The sequence below is a fragment of the Hemicordylus capensis genome, chromosome 2 (genome assembly GCF_027244095.1).
Source record: "Hemicordylus capensis ecotype Gifberg chromosome 2, rHemCap1.1.pri, whole genome shotgun sequence".
NCBI classification, from domain to species: domain Eukaryota; kingdom Metazoa; phylum Chordata; class Lepidosauria; order Squamata; family Cordylidae; genus Hemicordylus; species Hemicordylus capensis.
Genome location: NC_069658.1, coordinates 256371163 through 256398971, shown reverse-complemented (window position 1 = coordinate 256398971; position 27809 = coordinate 256371163). Strand labels below are relative to the sequence as shown.

At 47.7% G+C, this 27809-nt stretch overlaps 2 protein-coding genes across 2 annotated transcripts in view; one reads left to right on the top strand and one right to left on the bottom strand.

The window, feature by feature from the left end:
- Positions 1–1759: 1759 nt before the first annotated feature.
- The window catches only part of LOC128344937 (uncharacterized), a 58485-nt gene continuing 32435 nt past the window's right edge, over positions 1760–27809 (bottom strand). The window contains exon 2 of the mRNA XM_053296050.1: positions 1760–4666. Coding sequence (XP_053152025.1) covers positions 4187–4666 — 480 coding nt within the window. The 3' untranslated portion in view covers positions 1760–4186. The remainder of the gene's footprint in view (positions 4667–27809) is intronic.
- LOC128344934 (uncharacterized) lies at positions 15796–21653 on the top strand. The gene is made up of 2 exons (XM_053296027.1): positions 15796–19597; positions 20600–21653. Exons 1-2 carry the CDS (start codon positions 17918–17920, stop codon positions 20987–20989), a joined length of 2070 nt encoding a protein of 689 aa, XP_053152002.1. The 5' UTR covers positions 15796–17917; the 3' UTR covers positions 20990–21653.

Below are 27809 nucleotides of genomic sequence, written 5' to 3'. Positions count from 1 at the left end.
GTCAAAAGGGCGGGGAGAGTAAAACTAAATACACACGCTGTTTGACACAGCCTCTCTATTATTTTGCTTTTTTCCTTGGCGGGGTTGGCAAGCAGGCCATGTTTAGGGTACACCCTAAACAATAAGAAGACAGGATAGCTTGACTGGCACCTTTTCTGGCCAATCATGGAAGACAGGAGGTTGCAGCAGGAGGGAGGGGATGAAGCAAGCTCCCTTCTCCTCAGAGAAAATGGCTTTTTTTAGTTTTTCTGATTAGGTTGTAAATATTCCTTCTGAGCAAGTGCATTTGTTTGCCTGGTTGCTCCTCTCTTGAACTTACTGAGTGACTGAAGACCCAGTGGGCTTCTCTCCTCCTCCTCTTCCTCTCTTCTCTTGGTACCCCCCCCCCCCCAGCTACCCCTTTTCTCTTCTCTTGGCTAGTGGAATTTTATGGCTCCCCCCACTTTCATTCCCTCCCTCACCACCCTTCCCCACTTCTTTTCCCTGGCTGGTAGTACTTCTGTGTGGAGATTTTTCTGTGAGCTTGCTGCTATGAAAAAACACTCAGATTCAGGCTTCCTAGACTGCCCAACTGCAAGGAGTTAGTTTTGATAGTATTAATATTGTTTTAAATTTTAAATGATAGTCATTTTCGACTTTTTATTTTGTTGTAATTTGGATTTTAGTGAGAGCTTCCCAGAGACATATGATTTGGGTGGGATATAGATATAGATATCCTGCTGGCCAAGGATCTTTCTGTTGTTGTTGTTGTTAGTTTGACAGCTAGTTGCGGAAGACCAGTGAAACAAGTTGCCAAGCAGCCGGATCGAAGAATAGAACGCTTAACCCAAACCTGCCAAATCAGACACAAATCTTTGCTGGTTTTTATAATGAACTTCCCTTTGTGACTTCCTTCATCACCTCATGTCCATCCGTCTGCCTACCCCCTCCCCACCCCCCCGCCAGGTCATTTAACAAGCCATTGAAGTTTAAAGTAGAAATCATTGCTTTCTCTCTGTGATGAAGAAAAATGCAGCCTCATGGAATCAGCCTAGACACAAAGGGCTCAGATTTCATCAAACTTGTAGTCTCCATCGTTAAGCTTCCAGGCATCCTGCAAGAACATCTGCATATGTAAAGCCTATGTTCCTATGGTGACCAGGCTTCAACTCAGGAATTTCTCCCTCCCCCTCCCCTTCTGGACTCCCACTACAGAATTTCACCAATCTGCCACAACCCCTCCCCCCCAGTGCTCGCAATTGCAAATCACTCAGAGCAGATCATACCCAACACAGCTGTCAAACTCCCTTTCATTTAGCCTTGCAAAAGTACACATTTTGAAAAAAGCCGAATTACTGGCAATGACCACCCTACCCATTGTGGGAGAAGTGGTGGAGCTGCCGCAAATAGAGGATTTTTTTTACCTCGGACATAATTTGGGCCAAGCTAGAATGCACAGAAGTAATTCGGGGGGGGGGGAATCAGAATTGGGTGTGTACTGGTCCCTCATAGCTCATAGGGACTTTGGGGTAAATTTAGCTGATATGTGGTCTTGCACCCTCCATTCTGGAATGGATGCAAGCTGAAAGCCATGTGTGTAAAAGTCCCAGTTTTTCAAGCACGAGATTCATGACTCTGATCTCTCCTGCATGCCCCTTCTACCCCCATCCTGTCTTTCTCTCTTTCTCCTCCTCCTATCTCTGGTTGTCCTCACTTCTTTACAATACTAGTCATTAGTCATTGAACATTTACAGACACACACAGAGACACACAAAGGCACTTACACTTTCTTGTAATGCTTTTATTTAGCTTAAGTAAACATTTCGAAGACATTTTGTGTTTGTACTTTTCCCCCACCTTCTGCCAAGAAACTGCTATATCTTCCAAAGGAGCCAGAGGGCCTCCAGTGGGTAGTGAGTTCAACTGTCTTTGACTGCAGTATAGCTCTTGAGCATACATGGATCTCAAGCTGAATACCTAAGACTATTGGTGTCACCTATTTGTGAACTGGGCAGGTCCTTGGAATGAGGATCTGCAATTTGTAATACTGAACTGGGCATGCCTCTCTGCTTTAACAGAAAGGTCTCAAATCAATCTTTGGGATATTGGCCAAGTATCTAGGTCTTGTTTAGATATTTTAAATCAACCCTGCAGGGAACAGGGCTTTGGCGCAGGTTTATTCTTTAGCTGTAAGCTTTCAAATTGATTATGGAAATAATAAACAAGGACCTCTGAGTTCAACTACCCCTGGGGCTCAACAGGGGGAAAGCTCCCCAAGGGATTAATAACTGTGATGAACTAAAATGAATAAGAATGCTGCCCACTGAAAGCGGTGGGAGCTCCCTCAAGGTCCACTGGAATTAATGAGAGCCATGAATACCATATGTCTGGCTTCAAGAGAAATAAATGCATTAATTTTTAGTATATCCATTCATAACAATAAAATGTGAGAACAGCAAAGCAAGGTACATCAAACAATAAGAATCTGGGATAGCAGAAAAGAGAGCCAGCAGCTATTGCCTAACAAAGATTATGACTAGTATCTCTTCTCTCCTGCCCTCTGTCCCTACCCTGCTGCTCCAGAGGCCAGCAGCCAACACAGCTTCTGACGTGTCCTTACATATAGAGAGACGTGTACTACTGGGAACTGGTAGGAGAGAACAGCTCTCTCTCCTTCTGGAACAAAAACAAACAGGCAAAAAGAACATGGTTTGTAATTAATTCATTGAGCAATACACATTAGTTCATAAATGAAATGCATCCAAAATGTTGTGGCTACAAAAATATGTCTGTAATCCAAAAACCTCTGGTTTAAGATGAGAGTTAAGATGCTTTACATTTTTACTCATGCTCTAAAAAGAATGGAAATTGCAAATTAAGGGGCCCATCTTAAGTTCTGCACCACATAAGCTGTGAAGATTTTGTAGAGTCTGGTATATGATGATGGCTTTAGAACTGCATCCACACTTTGTCAAATCAGAGAAGCATCAGGCAGAAATTCTTCAAGGGCATTTCTAGGAAGTGATTAGGGAAACTGCACCTATTAAATGTCTGCTGGATGCATCCCTCCCCAGCCCAATGTCTCACTGAAAGACCTAGGCAAAGTGTGGGTGCACACACTGCAGCCATTCTCTCTCTCTCCCTCTCTCTCTCTCTCTCTCACACACACACACAGACAGAGACACTGCTGCCGTTCACACAATACCCCCACACACATTTTAGCCATTCACACATTGTAGCCATTTACACAGGTGCACACACTCACACACACACAGCCATTGTGTGTTTGTGTGCTTGTGTGAATGGCTTTTGCATTCAACTATCTCTGAATGACATCATAATGTTTCATGTGTTTCCAACTGGAAATGGTTCTAAGACAAAACATTTTGGGCTCTTAAGAGGCAAACTGGAAAACCAAGGAAAGGAGATAAGAATGAAATCACAATACAACAATGACATCTGGGGAAAGGGAGAAATTAACAACATCAAATGCACATCCTTAGTGAGAAATTAAGGGCAAAGCAGGAAAGAAAGCTGCTGAAATTGGTTCCATTCCTGCAGAGAGAAATTCCAATTCGAGAGAGAGAAGTTGATACAAGAGAAATTTGGAAGCACCTCTGACTGGTACACCCACTTTAGGAATGGGACAACTCACCGCAGGGACAACTCACCGTGCTGAAGGAGGCAAGGCTATTTTCCCCCCATCCCCAAATCCGGCGTAGAAGAGCAGTTTCCTTTGCAACATCAAAATAGAAGATGTAGCTCCTCAGCAAAACCTCCCCCCATATCTTATCTCATTCTGTTGCCTTTATCTCTGTGAATTAGGAATCCTTGATTAAAATTTAAAATGTATGGACATTCTGAGCAGTTTGCCACTGCCTTTAGCAGAATGTGGACTAAAAAGTTGCAGTGGTCAGGAAAGCCCCCTTTGCATATTCATGAAATTTCAAAGTGCAATAAAATGCTATTGCTATGCAAACTCTGGAAATAACAATGCTACATGGATAATAAAATGTATGAACTGCTGAGCTGAACTGTCCTAGACCTATTTCTGCTAACGTATATGCAGTGAAATTGGGAGATGTTTGAAAAATGCCATAGTAAAACATTAAAAAAAAATTATTAAGCTATTTGATAAGTGTGAGCTATGGCATGCAGGTATTCTATGTTGCTTCTATTGCCATAATTGTACACAATCTTTGAAATACTAATCTGCATTGTAGTATTTCTTCAACTTGACCGGAGGACTGTGGCCTGAAACAAGCGGTTCGTAATAGGCTTCTCTGCCCTTCTGCACCTTTCTGAGGTCATCAATGAACTTCCCGATCGTAAGATGGCACATTTCAAGTTTGGCTCGGAGGTGATGATGAGCAGCTTCGGCATGGTTGTTAGTGTGATCATCGACATTCAGTGTTCTGTCGAACAGATTCCACAATGGGGGAGGAAACAAAGGAGACAGTCTACCGTGTCCTCTACTACCTGGATGACTGATGTAGCTCTCCTTGAACCAGTTGAGAAGAGGTTGAAGCTCTTCGGGCAGATATTCCTCCAGAGTAGCAACATGTTCCCCCAAGTTCAGGACAGGCACGAATGCTAAGGCCACAACCACTTTGGCCTTAAGGGTGAATTCAGTGTTCCTGTCGAATTCTTGAACAGCACCTATTGATGCCAAATGCTTCCTCATATTCTGAAACAGGTGGAAAAAGCAGCCATTAAGAGCTGTTTCATAGAAGCATTCCCTTACGGCATTCATTAAAGCCATTTCGTAGTTGCAGTGAATGAACTGCAGCTGTATGTTAGGCACCAGTGTTTTAATAAAATCAAACAACTGTTCATTTGTTTGGTAGAAGGGTGTAGGACACCGGATGCACGCCCCTGTACTTCTTTGCCAGGATCACATAGACCTGGGCAAAGAGTTTGGGGGATATTCACATATTTGTAAACACCTTGTTATGAATGGGGAAGGAAATATAATCCTTTTGACACAAGGGAATTTGAATAGGTGTATGCTGTTAAATTATGAAAAGGTTAGTATATGAAACACCACATTAGAAGGACTGTGCAGATGGCAAAAACATCTTATTTTGACCGTGCTTTATTCTGAGTTCTAATGTCAAGCATCGTAGCTCCATTTCTGTGAATAACTGGAGATCAACCTGAAATTAGTTTCATTGTAGAGGATACATGCTTGTTGTCGACTCCTACGCCCCAAACGAAAACAGCAACTGCTCTCTGTCAGATTGTGGGTGGGGAGGGTTTGCTGAGGGGCTTCATCTTCTATTTTGATGTTGTGAAGGAAACTGCTCTTCTTTGGCAACTTTCCTGGGTGTAACAATGTGGGAACTGCTGAAGCAAGCCAAGGTTGATTGCCATGAGAATAGAGTGCATAGATGTGAGAAGTGGAAATCTGCATGGAGAGTCCAATAATCCAATCAGTACTTTTAATGGGTACACCTCGAGGTCCTTATTGATGACTCAACCTCTTTTGCGAGGGAGGAGCATTACCTCCAGGAGTCTTATTTGCATTCTTCCTTCTGAGTCAATTGGTGCATTAGCTTGCTGCTATCTTTTGCAAAAGGAGGGGAGGGACCGAGGGAGGTTCACTCTGAGTGCAGAGTGGCCTTGGCTGAAAGTTAACATGCTTTAGTTAACTTCTGTGGTCTACTTAGGGTGTCCCAACATAGGGAGGGTGTGTATCTGCTCCCCTGTCCAATTTGCTTCTTAGTAGCTGAATCTGGGGGCAACTAGCCCACTGTTAACGAAATGAACTGTTCCCATGTGCCATAAATGGAGAGCTCATTGTGCTTTGAGGCTCCTGTGCATGTCAAGAGTGAAATCTCTAAGAATGGAGACTCAGACACGAGTGGCTGGGGACCCCTGGGAGCCAGCAGAAAAGCATTGCTAGTAACATATCCCAATAAAAGTATTGAAGGTCTAAAGAAGATTGTTATTTCTAAACAGTCACCTCAGTAACTTGAAAGCAAAGCCTTTGTTGATGCACTGACACAATCTTATGTAGGTGCCTGAGTTTGAAAAGAAGTTTGAAATATAAGAGGTGGTGTACAATCTTGCCAATTCTAAGCGTCTTATTTGGTCTCAGAAAACGTTATGCGTTTGACCATACATTGCAGTGAATAAGAAACCTCTGAAGCTATTACACATGAATGAGTTGTTTTCTTTGCTTTGGAACTTTAAAACTGTTTCAGCTATGCTTACTTACCTCTCCCCATGTTACCGCCCCGGCACAATATCAAAGTTAGTGCTAGAAACCCAAATTAGGATTTAATTTGGTGGTGGCAGTGTAATCAAGAAAGAAAGGGTTTACAATAAATAAAAGGGTCACAAGCATATTGTTTGTCACAAGCATATTGTTAACCTTGGGTCCTGACAGAGTGTGAGAAGGCAGCAGCACAAGGCAGGTGTGAGAAGGTGGTGGCATGAAGCAGAGATGGCCCCCTAGAGGTGCATTGGAAACAAATCCTGCCCACCTGCCAACTAAGTTTGACAGCGCTGCCTTAATAGATGAGCCATGTGATCAGTAATGACATTGTAAAATATCAAAAATTGTGCTCACTTACAACTTGCCCTCCATGCACACCCACATGGACAACCTATTCATCCTTGCCATGCATTCGATCCTCCCCACTTGTATTTGGGTCTCAAAGACCAAGAAAAAGTGTGGGTGACTGGGCAAGTTAGAAGCGAGCACAATTTTTGAAATTGCACAGCATCATTACTGATCACAGCACTCTAGTAGATGGTTTTTACTTTATAACCAATAGAAAATTCAGGACTTATAAGCAGGGTTGGCCCAAGGCTCAGGGGTGCCTCAGGTGAAGCAAGAGACAGGGCAGGCATGCACTCCCTGTCATCTGCCCTTTTGGTGACCTTGGCAGCAGCCAATAATAGGGATGTGCAAACCAGCTTAACCTCCAGCCAGATTAACATCAAACTGGACCAGTTCAAGAGCTCACCCTTGAACCAAACTGGGCCTGGTTCGGTTCAAAGTTGAGCCAAGCCCCTCCCCCCGCCATTGGCCAGTTCAGGCCTGGTTTGGGGGTGTCGGTGAATTTAATTTGGGCAGGGAGGTGGACTTACCACCTCCGAGGGCTTCTGTGGTCTCGGGGTGTACTAGTGCTGCTGCAGCTGTGTGTGTGTGTGGGGGGGTGGCTCTTCAGCAGATCCCCCTCCAACCACCAGCCTCACCCTCTCCATATCCCCCAGACCACTCCAGATTATTTCAGACCTCTCTGAGTGAGGCCTCTCTGAGTGAGACAAACCGAAACAGGCCCCTTGTTCAGGATGCCAAAACCGAACATGAATTGAACTCATATTCAACATGAGTCATGTTGAACATGAATCGAACCAAACTGGACAAACCGATTTTGTGCACGTCGCTAGCCACCACAACCACTTTCACCCACTACTTTCTCTGTGTCCAGAGGCGTAACTATAGGGGGGGCAGGGGGGGCACGTGCCCCGGGCGCCATCTTTGTGGGTCATGTGGGGGGCGCCGCCGGATCTTAATTTTTTTTAAATACAAATTTCTCCAGCGCCCCCTCCCCCATGAGTGGTCCCTTCCGCGCCCGCGCCCCCCACATTGCTTTGCTGGCCTGGCTTTCCAGCGGGCGCCTAGTTCCATGCTCTTGCCTTGCCTTGGCTCACGACGGAACTTATATCCAGCCAGAAAGAGGCCCTCTAGTGGCTTGCCACCCAAGGTGAGGGAGGGTCTCTAGTCACGCACGTGCGACTCGGCCGGCGTGCCGAGTCGCGCTACGCATGTGTGCGTCCGTCCTCCCAGCTCGGCTCGCCTGCACGTGGTGCAGTTGCGGAGGAGAGCGTCGTTGCTGGGGCTGGGGCTGCAGGCGCAGGCAGGAGGACACGGACACCTGGCGGCACGGACAAGAAAGGATTCGGCAGGCGGGCAGATTCGGCAGGCGGGTGGTCACAACAAGGTGTGTGTTTTCTCTTCTGTCGTGTCGTGTAGTCTTCTTATTCTTATCAATCCCCGATTCCCCGCCCGTTCTGCCACTTCCTTCCTTCTGCATCTCAGCCTTACATGATCTATGAGCAGCAGCAGCCCAACCCCTTGGTTAAACTTGTGGCCGTCCCACCCCCCACTTCAATCTCGCTGCTTCCCCATCATCTACGAGCAGCCCAACCCCTTGGTGAAACTTGTGGCCGCCCCCCCACTTCAATCTCGCTGCTTCCCCATCATCTACGAGCAGCCCAACCCCTTGGTGAAACTTGTGGCCGCCCCCCCACTTCAATCTCGCTGCTTCCCCATCATCTACAAGCAGCCCAACCCCTTGGTGAAACTTGTGGCCGCCCCCCCACTTCAATCTCGATGCTTCCCCATCATCTACAAGCAGCCCAACCCCTTGGTGAAACTTGTGGCCGCCCCCCCCCCCCCCACTTCAATCTCGCTGCTTCCCCATCATCTACGAGCAGCCCAACCCCTTGGTTAAACTTGCGGCCGCCACCCCCCACTTAAATCTCGCTGCTTCCCCCTCCATTTGAAACCTTTTCTGGTGTAAATAGCGTGCGGTTTTGGAAAAGGGGAGTCTTTCTTTAACAGCAGGAGAATAAGGAGTCTTTAGTACTATCACCCTAGTCCCTCGAATTACTCTGGAGTCCTTGGTTTTCGTTTTGTTAAAATACATACAGTCACTCACAGGGTTGTTGTGAGGAAAAACCTAAGTGTAATGTAGGATGTATCATCATTCATTGCATCATAATTCTGATGTTTGAGATACAAGCCAACTTCACAGGGTTGTTGTCAGGAAAAAACACATGTGTGACAGTCAGATGTATGTTGGGGGGGCGCAGCAGGGGGGGCACAATTTCAGTGCTTGCCCCGGGCGCCGTTTTCCCTAGTTACACCTCTGTCTGTGTCTATATTGACATCACTATAGTTCGCCACAAAAACGGTGGGTGGAGGCGGTGGGCATGGCAGGCATACTCACCAGCCCTCTTTGCCATTGCCTGCCTACCCACCAGCCCTCCTGACCACCACTGCCAACACCCACTGCTTTTGTGGCAAGCCCTCTTCCTCACCCTTGCCACTGCCATCACTTACCACATTTCGTGGTGGGTTGCAATGACATTATAAGTAAAACCATTGTAATTCACCATGAAAACCGCAGGAGAAGGAGGCTGCAGTGTGGAAGGAAGGGGAGCATGTTGGGGGGAGGGAGATGATGGGGAGCACCCACTGGTCTGCTTGAAAGGAGTGTGTGCACCCACAGTGCACACTGTCCATGTGGGTGAAGGGCACAGGCTGGCCCTGGCTCCCACATGACTCAGGTCCTCATTGCCACTGCCCACTTGGCACCCTGGGTGACCACCTGGTTGGCCTGGCCCTGCTTATCATGAAAGAATGTTGAAATGACTCCTCATCTTCACAATGCTTGAATTACTGTGCTAGTATAATTAGCACTTTGAAAGGTGCCTATTTTTTGAGTCAGTGGGAAAATCATCAAGAAGAGATCCAGCCCTGCTTGTTTAGTTTTGTGGGAATATTTGTTTGTTTATTTGTTTATTTAGTAGTAAGGACATTCCTCACTGGGGAACATAGCTGAAAGGCTGTATGGACTATGGTAGGTTATAAGTTGCACAGATCTGTGATGAAAATGGCAGAGATTGCCAGATCTGTCTGCTAGTTTTGACCCTAACCCTAACCTTAACCTAATTTTAAGCAGTTGTGATGAGGATTGCCATGCTACTGAACTTTTCATTCTTGATGATAAAACGATGTGTTGGGAAAGCTTTTGATTTCCCCTTCAAGATGGTCATGGCACCTTTGTGACAGTAATGTGAAGCTGCCAACATATTGTAAGGGATTGTGATGGATGATTTTAACCTAGAAAACACTGTGGTTCCACATAAACCAGTGCTGCTCTGACTAGCAATCTGTGTTCTCTACTGATGTCTTTTCTTTCTCTCCCAGTTAAAGGTTCCAGGTGCTATATAGTTCCAATCTCTGTGGGGCAAGTTTCTGAAAATGACATCTATGAAAATATCCTGCTGCCATCTAAGAGTGAAAGTAGGTATTATTTTGAAACCATTTCATTCTCATACTTCACACATTCAACAAGAATTAATGGAATAATTATCCAATAGGACTGTTAAGATGCATTGTATAAAAAAGGTTCTCTCATTATAAGACCTATTGCTTAGAAATTTGATACCTGTGGGCCAATAATTTGAAACTTGGCATGCATAATTTACTTGGTATGTATAATGGCATTCATTTGTACACTGCCTAGAGGTTTACATATCAGGCGGTATAAAAATGGGAAGATAGATAGATAGATAGATAAATAAATAAATAAATGTACTTGTCAAGACCCAAAAATGTATCTAATTTAAAATGCTAGAATTGCTGTTCAAATGCTTTTTAGTTTAAAATTGCCACAAATACAAAAAGTAAATAGTGCTGAAAATGGACACTTTGACCCATTTGGTCCAATTTTTAAGCAGGTGTGTCATATATTCAGTGGTAGAAAAAAACTAAATCTGGCTCAAGCTCCACAAGGTTTATGGAGTTTGAGGCAAGTGGTCTTAAACTGGCAGATTTGGATCATCTAATTTTAAGGGGTTGTAAAAAGGAAGTTTATCATTACAGTGCTGGCAACCCAATACCCTCCCCAATGTCACATTTAGTGTTGATTCTACAGAGACAGTGAATTGAATTATATGATGTATATTTCTTAAATAGTTGTAGTATTATGACGGGGCAATTGTGCTAGTACAGGTGAAACTTGGTAAATTAGAATATCGTGCAAAAGTCCATTAATTTCAGTAATGCAAATTAAAAGGTGAAACTGATATATGAGACAGACACATTACATGCAAAGCGAGATAAGTCAAGCCTTAATTTGTTATAATTGTGATGATCATGGCGTACAGCTCATGAAAACCCCAAATCCACAATCTCAGAAAATTAGAACATGGAACCAAGAAGACAAGGATTGAAGAATAGAACAATATCGGACCTCTGAAAAGTATACAGTGTACTGTGCTTGATTGGCCAGCAAACTCACCTGACCTGACCCCATAGAGAATCTATGGGGCATTGCCAAGAGAAGGATGAGAGACATGAGACCAAACAATGCAGAATTGCTGGAGGCCGCTAATGAAGCATCCTGGTCTTCCATAATACCTCATCAGTGCCACAGGCTGATAGCATCCATGCCACGCTGCATTGAGGCAGTAATTGCTGCAAAAGGGGTCCAAACCAAGTACTGAATACATATGCATGCTTATACTTTTCAGAGGTCTGATATTGTTCTGTTCTTCAATCCTTGTCTTATTGGTTCCATGTAATATTCTAATTTTCTGAGATTGTGGATTTGAGGTTTTCATGAGCTGCACGCCATGATCATCACAATTATAACAAATTAAGGCTTGACTTATCTCGCTTTGCATGTAATGTGTCTGTCTCATATCAGTTTCACCTTTTAATTTGCATTACTGAAATTAATGGACTTTTGCACGATATTCTAATTTTCCGAGTTTCACCTGTATAATTGAGATGAGGAGTTTCTACATTCATCCATTACAAGCCCTGAACATTCTATTGGTCACAAAATCAGAACCCTTTTTCAGATCTACCTGAAAGTAAGCACACATCAACTAGGCAAAACAACAACAACCTCTCCAAATATGAGATAGATCTGTTGAAAAATGGCTGAGATGCAGAAATTATTTTGTTAATGAGTCTGTAAAAGGGAAGTTTAAAGAACTGAAACTTGTTGGATTTTAACTTCACTTGAAGTTGCATCAATTCATTTTATTGCATAATGGCCATATATGATAAATTCAAATCTGAGAAAGATCCCCTGCTTTCCTTGGGGAATGTTATTTTTGCATTATTGATCAGATGATTGTTAAAAATCTGTGGAGAACAATTCCTTAAAATACTTTTTAAAAATACAGACCCTTTCTATGAAAACATTGTGGTACAAAATGTATTACATTCAGTTAATTTAAGAGGCAGGATTGTCCATGCCAAGTTTGGTATCTGTAGGTAACAAGGAAGTATGATATTCAGAATTTCTTCCAAAAACTACACAAAATTTAACTGTGCATCTAGTGTAAAGAGTGATGTATCCAGCTAGTTTCAACAGCAAAATTGTCTATGCAAAATTGATATTGGTACAACATTAGGGATTCTGACTTTATTTTGCACAACCAATGTAACTAAATATACAGTCTATATATATAATTCTCTAAGGCATACCCGTGGCTAATTCTGTGTGTGGCAGTTCTCATGAGAGTTTGCGAGCAGAAGCACTGTGGTGATTGGGCAGTGGGGATTCCATATGCATATAGGGAGGAGGAGCCTGTGATGTTTAAGGACAGTTGGAATACAAGTGTTACTGGTTGGAAGATGTTCTTGATTGTAGAGGAGAGGGATCTATATATATAAAAGGATGGTGGGCAGGGGTCTGTGAAGAAAGGGGTCATGAGGGAGGAAAGAGACCTTTGAGGAGTAGGAGGCTGCACTTGTTTGAATTAGATGAGGAAACGAGATAAACAAGATCTGTTAACTCAGGAAGGGAGAGAGAGAGAAAGAAGGGAAGAGAAAGGAGAAAGAAGGAAGGGCGAGGGACAGGCCCAAGCCTGTCAGTGGCCTGAGGAGAACAAGCAGCTATAGTGGTGGTGGTGGTGGCAGCAAGGAAGGGCCTGGTCAACTGCTGCTGTTCCTGTGGGGAAGAGCAGGGCTTGGGTGAGGGTAGGGAGGCCTGTGGGGATAGGGGGCTACAGCTTGGCCAATAGGCACCACAACGCTGTAGCCATGACCAAGAGGGGTGAGGGGGATGGAGTAAAGAGATGAAAGAGTGACCAAGAAGGGTGAGGGGTATGGAAGCTATGGGATGGAGGAGAAGCAGCAGGAGTGTGGCTCAGGTGAGGCTGGAGAGATCTCTGATGTGAGGGGGGCTGTGGCAGGGGGTGAGGGATCCCTACAGCCAAACGTCTTCAGCAAGGCAGTCTTCCTCTTCCTCATCCCCTTCCCTCTCATGGGCTTTTAATTTCCCTCTCCACTAAGGTGGCAGAAAAGTGGCAAGAGGCCTTGCGAGGGCTAGCAAGGTGGTGTGACACAGCAGGTGGACCTAGGAGGCTGCAGGGAGGGCAGTGTGGTGGCAGCAGGGAGCCTTGCAGAGCACAGGAACTAATGGCAGACTGCCTTTAAACATGAACTTTCTACATCACAGATACACTGTTTATGAATATAGAGGCCCCACTTACCCAGCAGCCACCTAATGGCACAGTGGGTAAGTAACTTGCCTAAGGAGCAAAAGGTTGCTGGTTTGAATCCCTGCTGGTATGTTTCCCAGACTAACCTCCAGACTATGGGAAACACCTATATCTGGCAGCAGTGATATAGGAAGATGCTGAAAGGCATCATCTTATACTGTGTGGGAGATGGCAATGGTAAACCCCTCTGGCAATGGTAAACCCCAAAGAAAACCACATAGCTCTGTAGTTTCCAGGAGTCGACACCGACTCAGCGGCACAGCTTTACTTTACATAGGCAGCATGAGTAAGAGTTACAGTTAAACATGCCTTTCCCTCAGAATTTCATTTTCAAAAAACCTGCAGGTCTCTGTTAGTTAAGTTAATCATGTGTGGCCGTAGTTTCTCCTGCTTGTGTGTGTCCTGTCTATATTGTGGTATGGGGTAATTATGCAATTCTTGTATTTACTACAACTGCAGTCTTGCACAGCTATCCCAACATTACATTATGACATGCCCACAATGTTGCACAGTATGTCAGTCGCTGTGCCTGTTCCCGTGAACAGGCCAATCTAGGTCTGCTGCTCTGCTGCTGACTCTGCGGCAGCCATACAACTTCAAGGTAGCGATGAAGCCGAAGCTAACCACATCAAAGGATAGCATATCGTATCCATGTTCAGAGGCACACTTACCTACCAATCATGGGGATTTGGTCCATGGCCTCCCATCTTCGGGGGTGCCTTCAAATGTTATGGGGGGCCTCCCCAGAACCCCACTACTGCCCCACACCCACCAGTGAAGTAAAACCTTTTTAAAAATATTTTTTTAAGTGACACTGTGATGTGGGGAAGGGGGCTGCCAGTGGGTGTGCGGGCACTTAGCGGAGGTAGGCAGTGGCAAGAGTTCTTTCTTTGAGGCCCCCTCTGACTCGAGCTCACTGAATCACTTTGTTTCACTTCGTCCTGCATGCTTTTTTTTAAAGCCCCACTCCTCTTCTCTTTTTCCTCCCTCCTCCTCCCCTCCTCTCATTTTCTCCCACTGCTACAAGGAGTTGTGTTGGAGGGAGGGACGGGAGAGGGGAAATGAAAATAGAAGAGGAGAGCCACTTCCTCTGGAGATGGAGCCCTCCCCAGCTGAGGGAGATGTCCAAAGGGAGAGCCCAACGACGGAGTGGAGAGGGGGGTAGTGAACACTGACTCCAGTCCTATCTCTTTCCCTCTTCCCTCCCTTCCTTGCTCCCTCCCTTCCTAGCTTCACCTCACATCGCCATGGAGCTTATCAGGATTTTGGAACAGACAGTCTCCCCAGATTGCACCAAGCTTGAGGCAGCTCAGAAGTTCCTAGAACAGGGAGCCATCGAGAACCCTCCCCCTTTCCTTTGCCCACAGAAGGAGCTCTTGCTACAGCCTCCCTTCCCCGAGTGCCTGCACACTCAGTGGCAGCCCCTATCCCTGCCGCACAGTGGTGCTATAAAATTTTGTGGTTTTTTAAAAAGTATATTTTACTTGCCCCCCCCCCCGCAGCCCTCAAGCAGGGGAGGGCCTCCGAAGTCCTTCAGGTCCGAGCTCCAAAATTACCTAAGTGCACCCCTGTCCATGTTGCCTGCATTACACATCTGTTACATCCATGGCCCTTTAAACCCAACATATTCCAAGCATTTTGGAGGTTCAGTGAACTTGGTGAAGCAACCTGTTAAGGTATTTTTTCTTAATGTTTATATGTATTGTTTATTATATGTTCATTGTTTATGTGATGCATAATGTAAAGCAAGGATCTTAAATAACTATTTCCAGGTTTTGGTGTGGAGTTCAAAAGTCCATAAATTTCCAGTATTAATCAACCTTAACTCTTTTCTTAAATGGAAGACACTTTGATCCCAGAATTGGTCACCGATATATTAAAAAACATTGTCCAATACAGAGAGACCTGGCAGAAATTAAGCCTTAATCACAGTTCTTTTGGTGAATATTTAAAATTCGACTTGAGGCATCATTTACTCCTGATTTAACCTCAGAGGCGTAACTATAGGGGGGCAGGGGGGCACGTGCCCCAGGCGCCATCTTTTCTGGTCACGTGGGGGGCGCCGCCATGACCAAATTTTTTAAAATTCTTTTTTAAAATTTTTTTTAATACAAATGTTTCCTGCTCAGTGCAGCAGTGCTGCAGCAGTCAAGGGAGCGCGTCAGTGCCCCCTTCCCCATGAGCGGTCCCTTCCGCGCCGCCTGCGCCCCCCCCCCATTTCTTTGCTGGCGCCTGGCGGCCAGTCAGTGGCCTGGCTTGGCGGCGGCGGTGGGCGCTTTTGAGAAAAAACCTAAGGGGGGGCGCGGTGGGGGGGGGCGCCATTTCAGTGCTTGCCCCGGGCACCGTTTTCCCTAGTTACGCCTCTGTTTAACCTCTGTCTTTTTGCCCAAATGATCACTGAGCAGCACTTTGATATTATGCAACTTCCAGTTAAAAGGACCTCTTGGTGATGCTGTTTTCTTTACTATCTACAGACATCAAATACATAAACAGATCTGAAGAAGAAGATTTTGAGAACTATAACATGAAAGTGGAAGCTGATGGTAAGCCAGCCGATCGCAGCCGCTCTAGGCTGCGCGGCTTGTTTGCCCTCAGCCCCACCCCCTGGAGCACGTGGCACTGGGAGCTAGCTCCCATTGGCCCGGCTCCGTCTCGGAGGCGGGGCTAGCAGCAGTGAACCGGCAGCAGGCCTGTGCCGGCTCAGTCCTTCCCTGACCGAGCAGAAGGAAGGACGTGCTGCTGCTCGGCTTCGGGGCCTCCACGTGGCTGGCTGGGTACCCGAATCGGAAGCCGGAGCAGGAGGCCCACGGGAGCGGAACGTCGGGGAGCAGTGCAGCGGCCCTTCGAGCGAGCAGCGGATTGGAGCGGCTGGGCGGCCAGGGCCTCTGTAGCCCGGCCGCCTGTGGTAACGGGCTCTGGGGGGATCACAGGAGAGGCTTTTAAGTCCTCCTCGGAACGGCCTTTGATCTTCGGGCCTCTCCACACAAGGGCTTCTAGGCCCCGGCAGGCCCAAGCTGCCCAGCATCGAGTGAGGGCAGCAGGCCGCCCCAGGCCCTCAGTAGGCCGCACCAGGCCTTCAGCGGGGGGGCAATTGACTAACCCGGTCATCTGGGGGAGGGTTGATTGGACGTTGGGGGTGTTGGCTTGAACTGTGTGAACCCCTTCAACCCAGGGCCCATTTAGGCCTTCTGCTAAGGGCGGCCTTTGCCTTTATTGTCGGGCCTGTAGGGCCTAACCCCCCCCACACACCCATTTTGGGGGCCTGCATTGACTAGGCCTCCCTGGTGGGCTCGTGGGCCTCCCCTGCCGGGCCTAAGCTTCATTTGGGGGCCTTTCAGTGGGGCTGGGCCTTACCACGGCTAGGTGGGGCAGGCGCTGTGACTCATAGGCCTTCCTTGCCAGCGTAGGCCTCAGTCAGCCTTGCGCCGGCCAGGTCACTCGTTTACGCACTTGAGGGCAGGGTACAGGCCCATAAGCTTCATCCTTTGGGACATGGGCCCTAAGAAAGCCCCAGTTAAGAAAGCCCCAGTTAAAAAGGGTGGGAAGGCTCCAGCCAAGAAGGGTGGCAAGCCAACGCGGCCACCTAAGAGGCCAAACGCACCCGCCGAATCCTCCTCCGACGATGAGGGCGATTTGGAACTGGGCGCCATCAGGGCGTTTATAGCACGGCTGCAGGCCCTTGAGAGGCAGCGCACCACTCTAGAGGGCGACGAGGCGGGCGGGGGGCCTTCGGGGGTGCCCCCACATGCAAAAAAGTCAAACAGGGCGGAAAAGAAGGCAAAACTAATGCAGGGCTTTGCTGACCGTCTAGCAGCTTTGGAGGCGGCGGCGGGAACTGCCCACGAGGAACCAGCGGGGATCACGACACAACCGGCGGACTCAGGACCAGGAGACGGCAGGGACGACAATGGTGAGTCCCCACAGGGGGCCTGGCCGTGGGGACTGCCCTTTAGCACCCCCTACGGACCATACGGGTGGTTCCCAGGGCCAGTTAACTGGGCATCTCCACACGCCACCTGTAATCAGGTCTGGCAAGGGGGGAGCGCTGCTTTGCCCACCCAGGGGCCAACGGCGCAGTTCAGCTCTGCTTGGCATACTGGGGATGGGCCCGTACCCTTGGGGGACCACCTCCTTCCAGCAGTTAAGGAACGGATTTGGAAAGGAGAGTGCATTGACGTGTTCCAATTGCTCTTCAAGGAGCCGGAGCCACTGGAGAAGGAGGGGTCCCAGGGGAAGGACAAGGAGAGGACAAAGCGGAAGCCCATTGAGCATAATTGGGCAAATTGGGTTTCGGGGTACACAATCTACATGGGTGTTCTGATGCAGAAATATCCAGACCGGGGCCCCGCTCTTGTTAAGTATTTTGATATTATACACAGAGCCTTCATGGACTTTGCTGGTAATGCCTGGGAGCGCTACGACCAAGCGTTCCGCGAGCGCGCCTCCAGCAATGCGGGTATATCCTGGGAAAGGCAGCACCCCGAGTTATGGCTTCAGATTATGACACCCGCGAGGCCCTTGGTTGGCGAGCGCGCCGACAGCGGGCACCTCATTTCCAAAACACCGGCAGCGTCAGCGGCTTCGGCCTCAGGCGCACAGGGGGTTCAAGGTCCCCTGGTGTGCTGGGAATTTAACAAGAACGGGAAGTGTGCCCGCTCCCCGTGCAAGTACCGGCATGACTGTGGCTTCTGCGGTGGGCGGCACGCCAGTATCTACTGCCAGCGGGCCAAAGCCCTTAGGGGAAAAGGGGGATACCAAGGCCCGGGAGGGGCAAAGGGCCCAGCAGCCACGGCTGGAAAAGGGCCCCAGCCCAATTAAAATCCCGGTGCTCCGGAGGCTGCTGCGTGACTACCCCAACAGGGAGCGCGCACGCTATATTGAGGACGGTTTTGTGAAGGGGTTTAGGATTCCGTGCCAATCCAGGCGGGTCCATAGTTTTGCACGCAACCTAAAATCGGTTAGGGGGATGGAACACATAGTAGCGAAAAAGATAGCCAAGGAGGTGTCTCTGGGGAGGGTGCTGGGCCCCTTTGACAGGCTGCCACTGCCAACATTGCGGGTATCCCCTTTGGGCGTGGTCCCTAAGAAGGCGCCGGGAGAGTATAGGCTTATCCACCACCTGTCCTACCCAAGGGGCGACTCGGTTAACGATGGGATACCGGTGGACCTTTGCTCAGTACGGTATACATCGTTTGATGAGGCTGTGGCCATGATCAGGGGCTGCGGGCCTCGGGCACTGATGGCGAAGTGCGACATTGAATCCGCCTTCCGCCTCCTGCCCGTGCACCCTGATGACTTTGACCTTTTGGGCTTCGCATTTAAAGGGGGATTTTACATCGACAGAGCCCTCCCCATGGGATGCTCGGTCTCCTGTGCGGCCTTTGAGGCTTTCAGCTCTATGCTGGAATGGGCACTGCGCCGGAGGGCGGGGCTACGCTCCTCCGCTCACTCTTTAGATGACTTTATTTTCGGAGGAAGGGAGGGCTCTGGCCAATGCCTACACTTACTGCGCTCATTCAGGGCACTCTGCGGGGATCTGGGGGTGCCACTGGCTAAGGACAAGACAGAGGGCCCGACCACGAAGCTTACATTTCTGGGGATAGAGCTGGACACGGTGGGACAGCTCTCACGCCTCCCCGGGGACAAGCTCAGCATCATGAGGGAATTGCTCAGGGAATGCAGAGAGGCTAGGAAGGTAACGCTACGCAAATTGCAATTGCTGGTTGGCCACCTGAACTTCGCTTGCAGGGTGGTGGCTCCAGGCCGCCCCTTTCTAAGGCGCCTGTGTGACGCCATGGTGGGGTGTAATCGACCCCATTTCCTCATTAGGGTGTCTACCGCCATGAGGGAGGATATGGGGCTCTGGCTCAGGTTCCTGGAGTCCTTTAATGGGGTGTCATTCTGGCGTTCTTCCCAGCTGCTCGAGGCCGACTTCCAGGTTCAGTCAGACGCCGCAGGCGGCCTTGGGTTCGGCCTGTACCTGAGAGGGCGCTGGTGCGCGGAACGATGGCCGGGCAGCTGGTCGGAACGGGGAATCACAAGGGATCTCACCTTCCTCGAACTCTTCCCCATTGTGGTGGCAGTGCACATTTGGGCCGAGTCCTTCAAGGACTCGGTCGTGCGTTTCTGGTGCGATAATTTGGCCGTGGTTCAGATTATTAATAGCCAGACTTCCAAATCACAGAGGGTGATGGGGCTGGTGCGGGCCCTGGTTCTAACATGCCTTCGCCATAACACGCTCTTCACCGCCCAGCATGTTCCAGGGGTGCAGAACGAGGTGGCAGATGCCCTGTCTCGCTTCCAGATGCAGCGCTTCCGGAAGCTGGCACCTGGAGCCGCCAAGGAGCCCGAGCAGGTGCCCGAATGGTTGTGGAACCTTGGGATGTAGAGGCGTTTAGGGCCATCCAAGCCTCCATAGCGCCCAGGACACGGGTTGCCTACGACAAAAGGGTCAGGGCCTTTCTGCAGTTTAGAGCTCAGGTAGGATTGGTCCATGTGTGGCCTGTGCCGCCGGAACAGCTGATGCAGTACCTGGTGCACCTCCGTGCCCAGGGGCTGGCGGTGAGCACCATGGCCGGCCATTTGGCTGCGCTGGCTTTCTTTGGGAAAGCAAGGGGCCTCCCCGACCATTCTGGGGACTTCAGGGTCCGGCGCATGCTGGAGGGCTGGGCGAGGGAGACGCCCGTGCAACCTGACCGACGTAGGCCGGTCACCCCAGAGGCGCTGCAGCTGGCACTGCGGCAACTTGCTGGGGTTTGTGCGTCTCCTTATGAGGAGGTCCTGTTCAGGGCGGCAGCCTTGGTTGCTTTCTTCGGGGCCTTTAGGGTTGGAGAGATGTTCCCCAGGAGCAGGCGCGGCCCCACGAGTAGGGTACTTCAATTCAGTGACCTCACCGTGGGTGCTTCCCGGGTGGTACTGCACCTTAGGTTTTCAAAAACAGATCAGAGAGGCAAGGGGCAGAGTGTCGCGCTGCATGCCGCTGGCGACCCGGGCTTGTGCCCAGTCCGTGCACTGGAGGACTACACGGAGGCCAGGGGTTCAGCTATGGGGTGCCTCTTTATCCACGCTAATGGGCGCCACGTGACCCAATTCCAGTTTTGGGCGGTGATGAGGAGAGCCTTTGCGGCGGCGGGGGTGCCTACCCAGGATCTGGCCCCCCACTCCTTTCGGATTGGGGCGGCTTCCATGGCTGCTCGGATGGGTTATTCGGGCCCGGAAATCCGGCGGCTGGGCAGGTGGCGGTCAGCGGCTTACCGCCGATACGTGCGGTAGATGGGCGCATAAATTCTGCCCCACCCCACCCCCACCCACGAACCATTTATTTGTGCCACTCCTAACGCTTTCTCCTCTTGCGCAGGGCCTCAGTCGGCTGGGCCGAGGGCGGCCGGGCAGCGCGCAAGAGTCCTCATACTGGGCCATTCCTTCATTTTCTGGGCACGCAAGTGGGCGCAGAGCGCCGACCCTGGAACCCAGCTTGGTTTGGGGCGTTGGGCCACTGTGGAGTGGCTTGGCCGGCGGGGCATGCGGAGGGCCCAGTTCCTGCCGATGCTGCACGAGTTCCTGGAAGGGAATCCTGTCCCGGATGTCCTGCTGCTGCATTTTGGAGGCAACGACCTGGTGGACCAGTCTGGCATTTCGCTCTCAAGACAGATTGCCCAGGACCTGGTGGTCGCCCTCTCCTGGTGCCCGGGGCTGGTGGTCATCTGGTCTGACATCACTCAGCGGCGAGTCTGGAGGGGGGCGGTGAAGCAGAACAAGGTAGATAGGGCTAGGCGCGGGGTGAACGCGGCCATGGCGCGCTTCATCGCCTCAAAGGGGGGTGGGTGCATCCCACACAACGACATCGCGTTCTCGCTCCCCCAGTTATTCAGGGGTGATGGGGTGCACTTGTCCCCCCTTGGTATGAGGTATTTCTTAGACGATCTGCGGCTGGGGTTGGCAACAGTGCTGTTAGGCCTGTGGGGTGGCGGGGCGTCAAGCTAGGCTGACGCCCGCTGTGGCGGGCACAGTGCGGAGGTGAGCGGCTGATGCGGTGCGGCACCTTAGGTAAGCTTTTGCTGTAAGGTGGAGGGGCAGATCCCTTGAGGCTTTACAGATCAGGGATGCTGCCTTGCTCCCACCTCCCTGCAACCGACACCCTTCCGTATGGCTTTACAGCGTCGGACAGGTGATGTAAATTGCAGGGTCCTGACCTTAGGTCGGCAACGAAGGGCGCCCCCTTCTGGAAGGTGGGCCGCCTGGAGCCGAGGTGTCTGTGCCATGAGATTCTAGGGCGGGGGTGGCCACGTGGTGCCCCCCCCATCCGAGCCCGCACTGTTGCTGCTCTGAATGCCAACCCCAGCTGCCGTGCCTGTGCAGGCACTGTCTTAAAACCTTGTACCCCTAATAAAGTGACCAGTTCCTCCATAATACTTCTGTGTCCGTGTCTCCTTGGGTCTGGGTGCAATATTTGTTTATCTATCTATTTATTTCATTTATATACCACCTGACTCCAAAGGCTCTAGGCAGTTCACAAAAATAAAAACAATAGAAACAAAATAAAACCAACTATCAAAACAGCAATTTAAAAAATTAAAATATTCAGAGATTACTAAACACCTGGCTAAAAACTAAAGATTTTCTTTAAGCTTTAAGCTCAGTGTATATCAAGATATTAAAGGTATTAAAGATATCTTATATCTTTATGCTCATTGTATATCATAACCCAAAAGGCCTTTGCCTTCCCGCATGACCACCACATATGGAAAATGTTCCTTCACATTGTCAACATTTCCAACATTTGTTTGAAACATTTTTATACCTTAACGCTAATTTTTTCGGTGTCAGATACCACCTGTACATCATCTTATAATAATTTTCTTTTAAAGTATAACATGCAGTAAACTTTCAATCAGTTTTCCATATTTTCCCCCAAGCAGCCATATCTATATTATGACCCACATCTTGAGCCCATTTTACCATAGTCATTTTGACCACTTCATCTCTTGTCCCCTCCAAAAGCAACAACTTATACATTTTACAGACTAATCTTTCATCATTTCCACACAACTCCTTCTCAAACCTTGACATTTGATCCACGAACCCAACCTTAAGATTCCTTTTATAAATTTCATTTAGCTGATGATACTGCAACCAATTATTAATCAAACTTTGTATTTCATTTAAATTTTTTAATTTACAGTCCTTCTCTTGAAAATGTAACAAATCCCTATAGGTACCCCATTCAGATTGCATATTTGTCTCTCTACGTACCAAAGCCTCAATCGGGGATACCCATAGTGGAGTTTTACACTCCAGCCATTTTTTATATTTTACCCATACTCCCATCCTTCATACATAGTCATTAAGAAAATCTGTATGCACTTTGCTTTTATCATACCACAAATAAGAGTGCCAGCCAAACCTTCTATCAAATCCTTTCAAATCAAGTAATCTGGGATTTCTTCATGTTATTCATTCCTTTAACCACATCAAAAAAACATCCTTTTGCCATTGCTTGAAACAGGTTAACATGTTAATTATAGGAATAGTCTGAAAAAGAAACAACATTTTAGGTAAAACATTCCTCTTCACAACTGAAATGCTTCCCATTAAAGATAAATTCATTCTAGTCCATCTTTGTAAATCAATTCTTACTGTATTTCATATTTCAAATAATTATTTGAAAACAAAAAGAGTTTATTTTTCAACCAGATGCCCAAATATTTGATTTTCTTCTCCACCTTCAATTCACTTATCTCATAAAATTTATCATTTGATTTCTAGTCCATATTTTTTGTCAACATCTTTGTTTTGCTGTTATTAATATAAAACCCAGACAAGTGGCTAAATTGTTCTATTTTTTCCAAGAGCCTTCCAAGCTTTCCTAATGGATTTTCTAGAAAAAACACATCATCATCTTTGAAGGCTCTGAGTTTATACTCTTGTTTCCCTACTTTCGGTCCTTGTATTTGGTCATCTTCTCTAATATTTCTACAAAGCACTTCCAGAACTAATATAAAAAGTAGTGGGGAAAGCGGACATCCTTGTCTAGTTCCTTTTTGTATTTTACAGTTGCTTGATACTTCCCCATTTATAATAATTTTGGCATATTTCTTCGAATATATTGTCTTAATGGCCCTAATAAAATTATTACCAATTCCCATTGCATCCAATAACCCACATAAACTGCCAGGAGACATTGTCAAATGCTCTCTCAGCATCCAAAAAGATCATCGCTATCTGTTTGTCACTATGTTTTTCATATAATTCAAATACATTAAAGACTGTTCCCACATTGTCTCTTAGTTGCTTTTTTGGCAAGCAAGCAAGCAAACAAACAAACAAACAAAAAACCCTGCTTGATCTTCATGAATAAAAGCTCTTAATACAACCTTCATTCTTCTTTCCAAAATAGCAGCAAAGAGTTTATTGTCATTTTATTTATTTAGTTAGTTAGTTAGTTATCAATCACATTTGTACACCACCCCAAACCTTCATCTCTAGGTGGTCAAAAACAGCATAAAACAAGTTAAAATATATATATAAACTTAAAACAACAATTTAAAAATAATCCACGAATTAAAACCTTAAAATTTTAAAGAACAGAAAAAGTTTGGGTGAAGAGGTGGGTTTTCAAATGCTTTCTAAAAATTGTCAGAGATGGGGAGGGTCGTATCTCAGTAGGGAGCTTATTCCACAATCTCGGGGCAGCAACTGAGAAATCCCGTCCCCACGTGGCCACCAGCTGAGCCGGCGGCAACTGGAGACAGATCTCTCTGGACAACCTCAATGGGCGGTGGGGGTCATAATGAAGAAGACGCTCTCTTAGATACCCAGAGCCTAAGCCATTTAGGGCTTTATAAGTTATGACTAGCACTTTGTATTTTGCCTGGAAACCTATTGGCAGCCAGTGTAACTCTATCAAAGGAGTGATGTGGTCTTTCCGAGATGACCCAGAGACCAACACCACATTTTGTTCCAACTGAAGCTTCCGGACTATGTACAAAGGCAGCCCCACATAGAGCTCATTGCAGAAGTCAAGCCTGGAGGTGACCAACAGATGTACCACTGCTTTGAGGTTGTTCATCTCAAGAAATGGATGCAGCTGGCATATCAGGCAAAGCTGATAGAAAGCCCCTCTGGCCACCACTACAAGCTGAGATACCAGGGAGAGGTGTGGATCCAGAAGTACTCCCAGACTGTGAACCTGTTCCTTTTGGGGAAGTGTGACCCCATCTAGAACAGGGAGATGAAAATAGTCTCTAGAGTTTGAACCCCGCACAATAAGTACCTCCATCTTATCTGGATTCGGTTTCAGTCTATTCTCCCTCATCCAGCCCATTACTGCTTTCAGGCAAGCATTTAGGGAAGTTATGCCATCTCCTGAAGAAGTTGTCATGGAGAAGTAGATTTGGGTGTCATCAGCATACTGATAAAACCCTGCTCCAAATCCCCTAATGATGTCTCCCAGCTGTTTCATGTAGATGTTAAAAAGCATTGGAGAAAGAATGGAACCTTGAGGGACAGCATACTTAAGCTCAGATTTTGAAGCACAACAGTCTCCAATCGACACCATCTGGAATCTGTCTGACAGGTAGGAGCGGAACCACTGTAAAACAGTGCCTCCCACCCCCAACACTCTCAGATGTTCCAGAAGGATACTATTGTCTATAGTATCGAAAGCCACCGAGAGATCCAAAAGGACCAACAGAGTCACACTTTCTCTGTCCATTGCCAATTGGAGATCATCCATCAGGCTGACCAAGGCAGTCTCCTGCCCATAGCCCACCCGAAAGCCAGTTTGAAATGGGTCTAGATAATCAGTTTCCTCAAAGACCGCCTGGAGCTGAGAGGCCACCACCCTCTCAATTACCTTGCCCAGCTATGGGAGGTTGGAAACAGGCCTATAGTTGCTCAACTCTGAGGGATCTAATGCAGGCTTCTTTAAAAGAGATCTAATAATTGCCTCCTTAAGGAGGCAATCCTGCTTTCCCTCAGAGAAGGAGGCATCCTGCCTTCCCTCAGAGAAGCATTTATGATTTCTACCAGGCCTCCTACAACAGCCTCCCTGCTAGATCAAACAATCCATGTTGGACAAGTGTCAAGAGAACAAGTGGTTGGTCTCATCATTCCAAGCAGCTCGTCCACATCCTCAGGAGTCACAAACTGAAACTGATCCAGTCGAACCACATAAGAGGAGTTGCTGGACACCTCCAGTTCAGACATCAAATTAATTGTGGAGTCTCCATCTAAGTCGACTTGAATCCAAGATATTTTATCTCCAAAAAATTCTTTAAACACATCACAGCAGGTAACTGATGTTTACAAATTCTGATTCAAGGAAGTGGGGGCACATTCTAGTCCCCTCACAACCCTGAATAACTCGGCTAGATGTGAATTCGCAGAGGTAATACAGGCAGAAAAGAACCGCTTCTTTGCTGCACGTATTGCCTGAACATAAATCTTTAAATGTGCTCTATGTCGTAATCTGTCAGATTTGAGTCTTTCTCCACTTGCACTCCAGTCGCCTACCTTGCTGTTTCTACCCCAGTAGATCTTCGGTATACAAAGGGGCCTGTTTTGAAGCGGGTCGGATGGGACCCTTAGGAGCAGTTGTGTCTACTGCCCTGGTGAGCATGTTATTCCAGTTTTGCACCAGGGCATCAACAGGATCACCGGCAAAGCCAACATTAAATCCCTCCAAGGGTTCTTGGAATCCTATTGGATCCTATAACCTCTTCGGGTGGACCATTCTAATAGGCCCCTTGCCTCTGCAGAGATGGAAAGTAGTTGTAAGCCTAATCCTAACCAGATGATGGTCTGTCCATGACAATGCGGACATCACAGGAGTCCCCACCCATGGAACACCACCCTGCTCAGAGTAAAAGACCAAATCAAGAGTGTGACCTGCAGTGTGTGTCGATCCAGAAACCACTTGCGATAGGCCCATAGTTGTCATGGCCGCTATGAACTCCTGAGCCGCCCTGGACAAATTGGTCCTGAAATGAACATTGAATTCCCCCAGCACCAAAAGTCTGGGAGACTCCAATGCAAGTTCTGCGACCAAGTCCGCAAGCTCAGTAAGGGATTCCGTCAAGCAGCGGGGTGATTGGTACACCAACAGAAGTCCCAATCTATCCCTGGTCCCCAAACTTAGGTACACACATTCAATATGGTCATATACCTTGCAGGACCCTGGTAAGGGAGATGTTATCCTTATAGACAACAGCTACTCCACCTCCCCGCCCACGTCCCCTCACCTACTCCTCTAAAGAATATCCCAGAGGAAGAAGCTGGGGCCAGACTGGGCCACTAGCCTCCCCCAACCAAGTCTCGGTGATACACACCAGGTAAGCCCCTTCATCCATAATCATATCATGGATGAGCTCGGGTTTATTTTGGACTAACCTGGCATTGCAGAGGAGCAAGGTAAGGCTATGTGGGTTGATGACAATGCTCCCTGAGGTCACAAAGCTGGCAGGACAGCCAGGAGACAGCTATTAAATTTCTGACTACCCTTCCCCTGGAACAGCCTGATAACCTGCCAACATTACTTCTTTTATTCCCCACCACCACCGGAATAGCTGCCCCACATTCAACCAAGGTGCCCCCTGTCTCCGTATCTATAGATGAACCCAAACACATTACTACTATTTTGACCCAATCTCGCCAATAGTGAAGTGAACAAGAATCTTCTCTAGCCATTCAGGTTAGTATGTCGGCCCCAGCCCTCAGTCCCGCCTCCAAGGGCTGGCCACCTGCAGGTGGCCTGCACCAGTGGCTGTGCCTCTGGCTGCAGCCCACTCTAATAAAGGCCAAGATCTCAGAAGCCCAATGGGTGTGTCTCACACCCACACCAATCAGGCAGTTTGGCCAGGTGCAGAGTATATCTGAACACAATTAGAGTGAGTTCAGCCCCTGACAGCAAACAGGCTACAGCAAGCAGGACAAGAGCATTTATTTAACAGTGAAATTGGTCTGTAACTCTTAACTTGCGTTAAATCTTGATCAGGTTTTGGAATTACTGCAATATTGGCATATTTCCAAAACTCTGGCATATTCCCTTTTTGCAAAATTTCATTCATCATCCATTGCAAAGGCTGTAATAGTTGATCTTTAAAAGTTTTGTAATACAAAGCTGACAGACCATCCAGTCCAGGTGCTTTATTAACTTTACTTTGATTTATTGCTTCCATTAATTCAATGAATGATATTGGTGCATTCATAATTTCTATATGATCCTTAGTAAGTTGTGGAATATTTTGCATCTTCAAGAATTTATCAATTTTTATATCATCTACTTTGTTTTCTTTGTATAATTCCATGTAATATCTGAAAAATTCCCTTTCCCCCCTTTCATCATAAGAAAGTCCATTTTTTGGTAGATATCTTGGATATGTACTTATTCTTTCTCTCACTTCTAATATTCCAAGCCAATAACTTGCCTGGTTTGTTTGCAATTCAAATGACTTCTGCTTCACATATTTTAAATTCCGTTCAACTCACCGCAGGGACAACTCACCGCAGGGAACAATGCAACTCCCCCCCCCCCCCCCCCCGCAAACCCATCCTGTCACTTGGCTTTC

Bases quoted from the DNA above. Each gene is read 5' to 3' on its own strand.
- LOC128344934 (XM_053296027.1), top strand. From the start codon at position 17,918: ATGACTGTGGCTTCTGCGGTGGGCGGCACGCCAGTATCTACTGCCAGC. The intron at 19,598-20,599 runs GTGCCCGAATGG...CCTCTTGCGCAG, and splicing joins CCGCCAAGGAGCCCGAGCAG to GGCCTCAGTCGGCTGGGCCG.